Source organism: Fukomys damarensis, unplaced genomic scaffold, assembly GCF_012274545.1.
Source record: "Fukomys damarensis isolate Sample0158 unplaced genomic scaffold, DMR_v1.0_HiC HiC_scaffold_7, whole genome shotgun sequence".
NCBI classification, from domain to species: domain Eukaryota; kingdom Metazoa; phylum Chordata; class Mammalia; order Rodentia; family Bathyergidae; genus Fukomys; species Fukomys damarensis.
This window is the reverse complement of record NW_022900919.1, coordinates 29,443,711-29,455,171: the sequence shown is the minus strand read 5'-3', so window position 1 is coordinate 29,455,171 and position 11,461 is coordinate 29,443,711. Positions and strand designations below refer to the sequence as shown.

The 11,461-nt window shown below is 46.9% G+C and overlaps 2 protein-coding genes across 6 annotated transcripts in view; one reads left to right on the top strand and one right to left on the bottom strand.

Moving 5' to 3' along the window:
- Nucleotides 1-126, bottom strand: part of Snx5 (sorting nexin 5) — an 18,597-nt gene extending 18,471 nt beyond the window's left edge. The window contains exon 1 of the mRNA XM_010634141.2: nt 52-126. The gene's annotated coding sequence lies outside the window, so the exon portion shown is untranslated. The remainder of the gene's footprint in view (nt 1-51) is intronic.
- Nucleotides 127-215: 89 nt separating this feature from the next.
- Nucleotides 216-10,245, top strand: Mgme1 (mitochondrial genome maintenance exonuclease 1). Of its 5 annotated transcripts, none has more exons than XM_010634143.3 (5): nt 216-294; nt 2,028-2,591; nt 7,212-7,428; nt 9,124-9,256; nt 9,673-10,245. In XM_010634143.3, exons 2-5 carry the CDS (start codon nt 2,090-2,092, stop codon nt 9,904-9,906), a joined length of 1,086 nt encoding a protein of 361 aa, XP_010632445.1. In that variant the 5' UTR covers nt 216-294; nt 2,028-2,089; the 3' UTR covers nt 9,907-10,245. The 5 variants fall into 5 exon arrangements, with proteins under 5 accessions (XP_010632445.1, XP_010632446.1, XP_010632444.1 ...); XM_010634144.3 differs by having other exon boundaries at nt 236-315; XM_010634142.3 differs by lacking the exon at nt 216-294 and adding an exon at nt 346-479.
- The last annotated feature ends 1,216 nt before the right edge of the window (nt 10,246-11,461 follow it).

Sequence of the window (11,461 nt, the reverse complement as noted above, 5' to 3'; positions counted from 1 at the left end):
CCCCGCAGCCGCCCATCTTGGAGGCGAGCAAAAAAGCAACGCGGGGCCTACCCTCGCTCCGCACTAAGCAGGAACCTCCGACCTCAAGACTGAGACAGGGACGCGAAGTGGCAGCCACTCTAATAGCGAGGATGCCTTAAGAAAGACCGCGTGTTTGTGAGGAGCGGAATTATATGAATCAACCCAACCCCAATATGGCGGCGAGCGGTGACGTACACAATCTCGCGATACTAAAAGCTTGCGATTTGAAGGACCCGCGCTTCCGCCTAAGGGGCGGGATCCCCACAGATCCAGGTCTGTAGAGGCGGACAGGAGGTGAGGGGGCGGGGCGTGAGGGCCGCAGTGCGTGCTGGGGCTGCTTCCCTGGGGCGGGACCTAACACTAGGCCAAAGCGCGGGAACCATGAAAATACGGGTCGCGGGAGGCTGCTCGGGAACCGGGCGATGAGACGTGGTGACGTCCGAGATACTACGCCTGCGGTAACCTTGCCTTCTAGTCTCTTACTGAATACGAACTTGCCCGAGGGTTTGTCCGGAGCGCCCTGGCCGGCGCAGCGCCACCCCTGTCGCGATGCTCCAGGGTGATAAGCGGACCCCCCTCGAGGGTGTGAGGAGGGAATGAGAAATATCCGTGTAGACTGTGTCCCCCGAGAACCTGGCCTCCTGGCCTCCTGGTCTCTTTCCTCTGGATTTAAGATCAGGCCGGGCTTGCCGGAGGGGAAAGGGGTAAAGTAAAATTTATTAAATAAACATAAAGATCAGGGTCGGGGCTGGGGATTTAGCTCAGTGCCACCAAACCTGCCTCACAGTGCAAGGTCCTGAGTTCGATCCCCGGTACCAAAAAAAATATATGTATATATATCGGGGGCGTTTTGTCAGGCCTCCCATTGAACGGGGGAACATGCTTCTCTGCAGTTAAAGCCAGACTTACTGATGGAGAACCCCCCACCCCATTCCCTCAACGTGCCTGGGCTTACCTAGCCTGGCACTTCCTTTGAAGCGTCTGAGAAATTTTCTTTGTTCTCAGTTTTGTTATCTCCCCGCCAAATGTAAATGAGGTGTAACTCTCCGCAGAGCTTGCTATCTTTAATGCCCTTGAATTTGCTGAGCCCCTGTGACTTGTACTCTGTAACTCCTGCAAGCCAGAGAGTATTATCTGCCCCGCTTAACCCCAAATAAGGGTCAGTCAGTCTGTTGGTGTGTGAACCCAGGGTGACCCACCGATGGTAAGTGTAAGACCACCAGGGATCTTAACCAAACGTTTTGAAGAGCTACCGATCAGCAACAGCAAGACAACACCCCAAAGGAACCGACGGAACCACACCCAAGAATGGTCTTAACAGACCTTTATTAGTCTGGCCAGACGGCCCCTCCAAGCAACGACTTGGAGAGCGCCCCTCCCCGAGCCAGACCACAAGAGTGTTTTATACATTTTTAGATGGGGCAGAAGCAAGCAAAATTACAGAAGCGAAATGCGGCAGTTAGAAGAAAGGAACAGAACATATAGTTTGCACAGGATGAGGCTGACATTTTTGTGACAAAGTGTAGGGCTATGGTTAATCTTTACGGGAATCATCTATTTCTTTATCTGGAATGTTCACACTTGGTGTTCGTTCCTGACCATTTTCCTGAATATGTGCTGTCCTTTTGATGACTCTGGGCCTTTCCTGCTTTCTCAAGAGGGCGAGCTTAACCTTTAACGAAGATGGCATCTATGCTGACACTTTACAGTCTGACAGTAAGAATAAAGCTGGTTCTACACTTTGCCTCTGAGACTCTGGGTGTGCTTTTAATCCTCCCAGAAGAATTGTAGCATGTAATAAAACCACTCCACTACCAGTTGGCATTTAATAAGTGGTGGTCTTTCTGGTATTGGTTAGTGACTCTTAGGAAGTAGCTTTCTCCTAACATGTCCAGAAGTCTTCCTGGATACAGCTGTGATGAGTCATTCCAATGCAAATTTCCCTTTGGTGGTTCAAATATAAAGCATCTGTACCTAACCCCATTTTTCTCTTAATGTTTTAATAGGAATCCAAACTCTACAAGGCTCAACGTTGTTTACAGACTGGGGAAGCAGAAAATAGCTAAAGATGAAAGCATTTTGGACCATTTACAAGCAGCTCAGTTCCAAGGGGTTTTCTGTAGAACCAGCCCACATTGTTGGTTTCTCCACTTCCTCCTATTCATGTGGCCCGAAGAAGAAAAACCCGTATGAAGAAGTGGACCAGGCCAGATACTCTCAGTTAGTAAGGTCGGTCTTGTCATTCCGAGGTCCTGGTCAGACTCCAGAATCGCTGCTGGAGGAAGATGCTTTACTCTTCGGACCTGTGAGTAAAGCCAAACCCCCAAAGCAAGACAAAGCCAGAGTTCCCCAGAACTGGTTTCCTATCTTCAATCCAGACAGGAGCCTAAAACCAAACACAAGTGCGCCTTCAGTTCCTTTGAAAATCCCTCTGCAAAGGAGTATCATACCAAGTGTGACCCGGGTCCTGCAGCAAACCATGACAGCAGAACAGATTTTCTATTTAGAGAGGTGGAGACAGCGAATGATTCTGGAGCTGGGAGAAGATGGCTTTGCAGAATATACTTCAAGTAATTCTCTTTAATTCTGGTTCTGTGTGGTTACTGTGCTTTCTAGAATATAGAGCATTGGTATCAAAAGGAGGCTTTTAGGAAAAACCTTACTAGAAAGGAATGACAGTACTTTCTTTTTTTTTATTTATTTCTTGTTTGTTTGTTTTTTTGAGACAGGGTCTCACTATGTAATTGAAACCAACCTGGAACTCACTATGTAGCCAGGCTGGTCTCGAACTCACAGCGATCCTCCTGCCTCAGCTTCCTGAGTGCTGGGATTACAAGTGTGCGCCACCACACCAGGCGACAATACTTTTGAATAGTTAGAATTAACTAGTTCTTCATGTGTATGAACTCAATCCTTATGACAAGTCCATGAAGCATAGCTATATTACCCTTATTTTACAGATGAAACAGAAGCAGAGATCAAGTAATTTGACTAAATTTGTAAAGTGCATTTGTTTTGTAAACTACAAGCAATATCAGAGTTGCTTGTTCTTTGTTGATTATGGAAGTCAGTCGCTTATGGGAAAGATTCTAGTTGTTTGATAGGCATTCTGTCCACAGAGTCTAGTAAATGCCCACTTGTTAATTCTACTTCTCATTGTAAATGAAGGTGAATTTAAAGCCCTGGCACCAAGCTGGAACACGTACAATCTTATGTTACATCTTGGTCATTTGAGCTAGTCAGATGCTCTTGGTTAAGAACTGAGAGGAGCCAGTGGTAGCGCACACCTGTAATCCCAGCACTCAGGAGGCTGAGGCAGGAGGATCGCTGTGAGTTCGAGACCAGCCTGGGCTAGATAGTGAGTTCCAGGTCAGTCTCAACTACATAGTGAGACCCTGTCTCAAAGAAAACAACAACAACAAGAAAAAAGAAATAAACCTTAGCCCTTAAGTCCTACCTCAGACAAGCAAGGAGAGTAGCTTCCTTAAAGTACCTTGCAGCCAAAACCAGACCATTGACACAGGTCAGTTAGCTGGTCCATGAGAATTACATGGGTGTCTTTGGTTAAAGCCATGTCTTATAGACATTCCTTAACCCATGCTTCCTCAAGAGCAGTGCCTACTGCCACAGGACCACTTTTATATTGTCTTCAGGCATCTTAGAGAAAATATGGAGGAGGGCCAGGGATTTAGCTCAGTGGTTGCACCACCTGCCTCACAAGCACGAGGACTGGAGTTCAATCCCCAGTACGAAAAAAGGAAAAAAATATGGAGGAGCAAGGTGGAGCACTTCTAGAATCCCAGCATTCTGGGAGGTTAAGGCAGGAGAATCAAGTTTGTTCCTAACTAAGACCTGGGAATGTAGTTATGTACACTGACCCTGGATTCAATCCCCAGTACTGAGAAAGGAAAGAAAAACTGTGAGTGTGTTAACTGATTAATTTGCTAAAACGCTAACTACTCAGTCCTTTTTCTTTTTGATACCCGATCGAACTCAAGACCTCGAGCTTGCCAGTCAGGTGCAGTGCCACTGAGCTACATCCTCATGTTTTTGTTTTGTTTTGTTTTGAGATGAAGTTTCACTATGACCCAGGCTGGCTGGGAACTCAGCAGTCCTACTGCCTCTCCAGGCGTTTGCCACCATGCCAGGCTGTGCAGTCATTTATGTTTCAAAGAAAAGTGTTAACTACATAGGCGGTTCCTGGGTATGACAAGAATGGTCAAGGCCTGAGCCCCTTAAGACAACGTGTCTCAGTGGCATGGGGCAAGAGCAGTGTGCAAGGGCTGCTGCTTACGATAGTTCATCGATGAAAACCACCAAGATGTGCTCTGCTCTCTGAGCACGCAGCATGAGAATTTTATCGGTGAAGTCACCAGTCTATGTTTGTACCACTAGAATTTAGAATTGATCATCTCCTAATGAAGGGGTCATTTTTCCCTAAGCCAGGAATGTAACAGCTTTCCAGAATCCTGAAATGACTGATAAGGAGCTAAAGGTAGAAACGCGTTGGTCGTCGGAAGCCTAGGGTCCATAGCTCTGGGCAGAGCAAGGAAGGGTGCTGATGGCCAGGCCCTTAACACCAAGAGGGGATGCCTGGTAGGGTGGTGCACACCTGTCTTCCCAGCACTCGGGAGGCTGAGGCAAGAGGGTCACTGAGTTCAAAGCCAGCCTGAGCTACATAACACCCAAAGCCAAAGCTACAGAAGTGGGGTTTCTCTTTGGAATGTGAGCGAGCTCTGGTGGAGATGCAGGTGGCGCTCTGCTATGTTTCACAGTGAACTCACTGTAAGCCTTAAGCAGGAGCACGTTCACTTTCACAGTGGGGGCAACCACGGGCAGATGGTGTCGGGGTAAGGGTGAAAGAGGAAGAAGAAAGTGAATTAACTGATTAACTGGTCTGGAGAGGATGTCTGAAAAATACCAGGGGTGAAGTTCTTTTTGCCCAGTCTTGCGGGAGTCCTTAGTGTAGAGATGTGCCAGAGCTGGTGGTCTTCCCAGGATTTGTGCGGTGTTCCAAAAATCAATTCTCCTAGAGCTGGGGATTTAACTCAGTGGTACTGCACCTACCTTGTAAGCACAAAGTCCTGAGTTTGATCCCCAGTAACCCCCACCCCAATCATTTCTCCTTTTGAAGGCCAGTGAGAAAGAGAAATCTGATTTTTAAATACTGATCATAGTAGAAAGGGCTGGAGTTTGTTTTTAAATTTTGTTTGTTTCACTGATTTTTTTTTTTTTAACCTTAAAGTATCAGCCATCATGCCAGGCATGGTGGTACACACCTGTAATCGCAGCACTCAAGGCCAGCCTGAGCTACATAATGAAACCCTGTCTCAAAAACAAAAACAAAAACAAAACACCAGTCATCCTGACAACTCTAAGCATCAGAATATTGAAGATACATTTTTTTTGGTTGTTTTTTGTTGTTGTTGTTGTTGTTGTTTTAATGTACTTGTATGGAGAAGTGAAAGCATTTCACGTCTTTAATTGTTTTGGCTCAGTACTCTTGACTTGCTGCTACTTATAATAAATCTACTTGGGTCATTTTTTTGTTTTTATAAATTGAATCGTATGCAGTGTCCTGACCCTGAAATCTAGATTTCCATTTTATGGCCACTGTTTGAAGAACACAGGTTAGATATGCTTCAGGGAATGAATCATCCTTTGCAAGGCTATGAGAGAAGCAGTTTTTCTTGTTTTGTTTGTGGTTTTTTTTGGATGGGGGTAATAGGGCATCCAGCACAGTTTGCCAAGTGCTCTGCTACTGAAAATCCCCATTGCGCTTCCTGTTATAAACAAGTTTACCTTCTGACTTGTCTGTAGGTGATTACTATATCTCTTTTCTTAGATTTTAATTCCACAAGTCTTAAGTTTCTTGTAGGTCTTTCGTGTACTAATAATTTCACTTGAGCCAAGTATGTGTGGAGTACAGTAATTTAGCTCCTAGTTGAATTCCATTTTGCCCTCCAAGTAATTTCCCTGGAGCAGTTCTATTTTTGCCAGTGGTAGAACTGACCTCTCAGAGTCTCTTGGAAGACTGGCATATGGCTTCCTGTCCCCTCACTGGGTGAAGTTGCTCTCCTTCTCCCTTGGGGAGCTACATTTTGCTGTAGGTCCGCTGGTCTGGAAGGACGAGGGTACCAGTCAGGCTTTTGCTTCGGGCAGAGTAACAGCAGCGCCTGGGCCAGTAGGGCTTCATTGCTTGATGATTGTCCTCATCTTGTAGATCCTTGTTTGAAAATGAACACTCTGACAGCATTAAGGCCCCTCCTTAGCCTAACTTTGTCCCTTTTTCTGTGGCTCCTTCCCTTACCAATACTCAAGTGACTGTATAGTATTTCTTGTACTTATTTAACCTGTTTGTGTCCCTTTTCTTAACTGGAAAACATGAGGAAAATCAACCGGACATAGCAGCTGCGTCTTCTCTCCAAATCTTACCACACCCAGTCATTTTTATTTGTGTGACTTGATTTTCATGTCTTGTGGACACTAGTCCTATTAATAAAAGGATTCCCTTGCTTAATTATGTTCATATGTAAAAAGAACTAGAGAGAGGGCTGGGGATTTATACCGGTGGCACCAGTTCGATCCCCAGTACCAAAAAAAGAAAAAGGAATTTCCTAATAAAGAACTAGAGACAGGGTTCCCTAAATTTCTAATGATTTTTTCTTAGTACAGCCATTTAACCCATTAAATTAGATACTTGATACACAGTGCCATAAACTAGATACACTTCTGTAATTCCCAGATCTGCAGTTCTAGGTTTGGCCTAATTGTAAGAGAAATACTTCACTCTAATGCACTTCATTTCTAAACTATTCTAATTCCTTTTGTTCTTGAAAGTGCATTCTTAGTTTTCATAAGAAGCTGAAGCCAGGCATGGTGGCGCACGCCTGTAATCCCAGCACTCAGGAGGCTGAGGCAGGAGGATCGCTGTGAGTTCGAGACCAGCCTGGGCTACATAGTGAGTTCCAGGTCAGTCTCAACTACATAGTGAGACCCTGTCTCAAAAAAAAAAAAAAAAAAACCAAAGGAAAAAAAAATTAAAAGCTGAAATTTGATGTCTTAGGACTTGCCACTTAAAGTAACTTTTTAGGATTTTTCTTTTTTTAACTTGATATCAGATTTTTAGAGCATTTGGTTGTTAGTACTAGCTTTGGTTTTGTTTTCTTTCTCTTTGATTTTCTTTGCAGACATCTTTTTACAAGGGAAGCGCTTCCACGAAGCCTTGGAAAATATACTCTCAGCCAAGGGGAACATAAAAGAGGATGAAAGTACCCTCACCTGTGGCTACATCAGAAGCGTGCAGCATCTTCTGAAAGACCTGCATGGAGTGCATGCTCTCGAGAGTGCTGTCCATCACGGGGCCCTGCAGTACGTGGGGCTGCTGGACTGTGTGGCCGAGTACCGGTGAGTAGGAGACAGTTTCTGTGACAGCCTTGCAAGGAACGATCATCTTGAGGCCTGTCAAGAGAGATCTTTTCCTCTCAACCCTGGCTGCAGGTACTGTGGTTTCTGCCTCTTTAAAGTCAGGCCAGGCTGGGCATGCTGGTGGTGCATGCCTAGAGGCTGAGGCAGGAGGGTAGCAAGTTTAAGCCCAAATTAGACAATTGAACAACACAGAGAGACCCTGCCTCAAAATTAAGTCTAACCTACGTAAGAAGCAAAAGTAGGGCAGGAGGCAAGGGCAGGTACAGTGGGTTCGAGCCATATCATCCTGATCAGTGAGTACTCCATATCTGCACACTTCTCAGTGTCCCTGGTGTGGCCTGGCTTCCAGCTGTCCCCCTCCGCAAATCTAGATACCAGCTATAAGATCAGATAGGTCCTAGCATTCTGTTTCCTGTTCTCAGAATTTTTACTTTTGTTTTTCTGTTTTTGTTTTTTGAGACAGGGTCTCACTTTGTAGTTGAGACTGACCTGGAACTCACTATGTAGCCCAAGCTGCTCTCGAACTCACAGCCATCCTCCTGCCTCAGCCTCCCGAGTGCTGGTATTACAGGCGTGCACCACCACACCCCGCTGTTTTTGTTTTTCTATTCTTCTAATTTTTCTTCTTTTTTCCTTTCTTTCTGTGTTCCTGTTTCCCTAAAGACCATGATCATTTGGCCTTGAAAATCTGCTTCTTCCTGGCTTCCAGGCAGTGTCTGATGTGATAGGAACTCAGACTCTCTATGCTTCCTGTTGCTGTGTTACCGTTTTTTACCAGTTCCTCCAGATGCCTGGGGTGACTAAGCCACAGGGACCTCGCTCCAGCACAGCACCAAGCCATGACAGGGTGGGGAGATCCTCTGTGTGTCTTGGGTTGAGCTCCAGGGGAGAGTGTGCAGGGCCTCAGCTCCATCTCCAGCACTATAGAAAAGCAGGGCAGCCGGGGATTTGGCTCAGTCCGCCACCTGCCTCGCAAGTGCATGGTCCTGAGTTCAATCTCTGGTCCAAAAAAAAAACAACAGGACAGCAGACTCATCAGTCTAGAAACTGTGGAGCACCTGAAAGTTTTGTGGCAGCATAGCCTCGATTCTGAGAAGAGCCTGAGTGCCCAGAAATGCAGTGGCTGTTTCTGGCTCCTTGTAGATTCCCCCGAGGAAACCACACAGTCAGTCAGTTCCACCCCACAGCATACAACACATCCTAACTTCAGATGCTTCTCATACAGATTATAAAACACTTCCATAGCCCTGCTGTCTACTTTTTTGCTCTTTCAGTCAGAGCAACATGTGATGAGCACACCTGTATTTCCAACACTGGGAGGCTGAGGCAGGAGGCTCACAAGTTTGAGCCCATCCTGGACAATATAGTGACTTATTGAGACCCTGTCTCAAAGTGAAAAAAAAAGGGCTGTGGGTGTAGCTCTCTGAAGGCCTCATTGTTCAATTCCTGGGACTAGAAAGTTTGTTAAAAGGGTGGGGGTGGGGGCTGGGATTTAGCTCAGTGGTTCTTGCGAGTGCCTCGCAAGCGCAAGGGCCAGAGTTTGATCCCTGGTACCAAGAAAGGGTTGGAGGAGAGAACGTGGAGAGTAGAAGCATTGTTTAAGTGCTAGTTGTAAACTACACAGGGGCAACTCTGGTCTGAGCCAACACCGCAGATACCTCTCTGGTCTCTCAGGGGCAAGCTGTGTGTGATCGACTGGAAGACGTCGGAGAAGCCAAAGCCGCTCCTCCGGAACACGTACGACAACCCGCTGCAGGTGGTGGCCTACATGGGTGCCCTAAACCATGACTCCAACTACAGCTTCCAGGTCAGGCCGTGCTTTCCATCCCAGGGACCCCACACCTGGCCCCAGGCCTCCTCTTGCCTGAGAAGCACCATTTCTTCCTTCCTGGGCTTCTTTCCTCTTCCTCTTGCTCCTAGTCCATTCTTCAGCGTCACGCACTCCCCGTGTGCCTTAAGTATAGTCTCTTTCTTTATGCCTTTTTGAGTCAGGGTCTCGGCATGTAGTTCAGGCTGGTCTTGAGCTCCCACATCCCAGGCTGGCCTCAAACTCATGGTGATGCCCTGGCCTTGGCCTCTGGAGTACTGGGATTGTAGGCCTGGGCCACCACACCCGGCACCATGTGCGGTCTTCAGTCACCACCTTGGAGGTGGCATGGTCCTGAAGTAACAAACCTGAGCTCTGGACTCACGGGAACCCTGGCACCACTTGTTTCTGTGCAGGTGCAGTGCGGCCTGATCGTGGTGGCCTACAAGGACGGGTCCCCCGCGCACGCCCACTTCCTGGACACCGAGCTCTGCTCCTGCTTCTGGGACAAGTGGCTGCTGCGTCTGGAAGAGTACATGGAAAAGGACCAGAGCCGGGATGGTCAGAAGCCAGGAGAGGGCAAGGACACAGCCAGAGCAGGCGCTGCTCTCCCCGCAGGGGAAGAGGGATCACAGTCTCCTGCTTGCTGAGAGCTAAGAGCTGCACTGGCAGAGGCACAAGGATTCCCCCACTGAAATACACCACCGCTGACCGGTGATGCCACCCCGACACATACTGACGCCATAGAGGGCAGGGCAGCAGGTGTGGGCAGCTGTCACCCCCTTGGGCACTTGCACATAACTCGAGGCTTAGTTAAGATGGAAGGAGCTCACAGGCTGAGGCCCACCCAGGGTGTGTGCGCCATCCCATGCCATTTTACGGCATATGTATAGACGGGTTCACTGATCCTGTCAGGGAAATGAGCTCCTTTTCTATTTTTTCTTTTTTTGGTTTTTTTGAGACAAGGTCTCGCTGTATAGTCCAGGCTTTGTAGCCCAGTCTGGCTTGAAATCCACAGTAATCCTCATGCCTCAGCCTCTCAAATGCTTAGATTACAGACATGCACCACCACACCCAGCCTTTTATTTCCATTGTTTGTGATGGTCTGTGCCTTGCACTCATAGTGATCCTCCTCCTCAGCCTCCCAAGTGCTGAATAGGAGCTTATTTTTAACATGAGCTGCATGAAGTAGCCATTATAAAGTCAGCACTCTGGTCGTGGTCGCACATACTTGTCATCTTCGCCACTCAGGAGGCTGAGACAAGAGAATCTCCTGGGCCTGAGATTCTGGGCCATCCTGGGCAGTACAGCAAGATACCATCTCAAAAGAAAAGGCTATGATCCAGCTACTAGGGAGGCTGAGGCAAGAAGACTGCAAATTTGAGTCTAGTCTGGGCAACATGGCAAGACTTCATTTTTAAAAAGTTTCACTACCAGCCAGGCATGGTGGTGCACGCCTGTAATCCCAGCACTCGGGAGGCTGAGGCAGGAGGATTGCTGTGAGTTCGAGACCAGCCTGGGCTACATAGTAAGCTCTAGGTCAGTGTCAACTAGTGAGACCCTGTCTCAAAAAATCAAAAAAAAAAAAAAAGTTTCACTGCTAAGAAATAGAAGAAACCCAAATTAGAGTTTCTAAATGACCACCAGTTTTAAGAATTAACAAGTGGCTGTGTGGATTCTGCCTTGTCCCTCAAGGGGTATGTGGCAGGTTAAAATGCATTGAAATGAAACAGGGTCCACAATAAGGAGAGATTTTTCTAATGAAGAATCATTTGAAGCTAAGCATTTTGGTGCACACCTGTGATCCCAACATTTAGGAGGCTGAGGCAGGATCACCACAAGTTCAAGGCCAGCCTGGACTACATGTGAGACCTGTCTCAAAAAAGAACAGAAAGTACAAGTTAGAGTGCTGAGGAGACTCCCAGGAGATGCTGTGTTCAACAGGAAGCTTGTATGTCACCTTGGCGGGAACAGCTGTCGGGTTTGAGTAACATGTCAGTGAGGATCTGATCACAGATTTGAGGTTTTTGCTTAGGAGCTTAACAGTAGAGAGGAAACAAATAGAACATCACAAGTAAACCTAATCCCACTGGAGTTTCACTGATCCCTTTAGCCTCTCCAATGGGACAAACACCATAAATCTGGTGTGTGTCTTTCCAGTATGTTGTTTTTTTTTTTTTTTTTTTTTTTTTTTTTTTTTTTTTT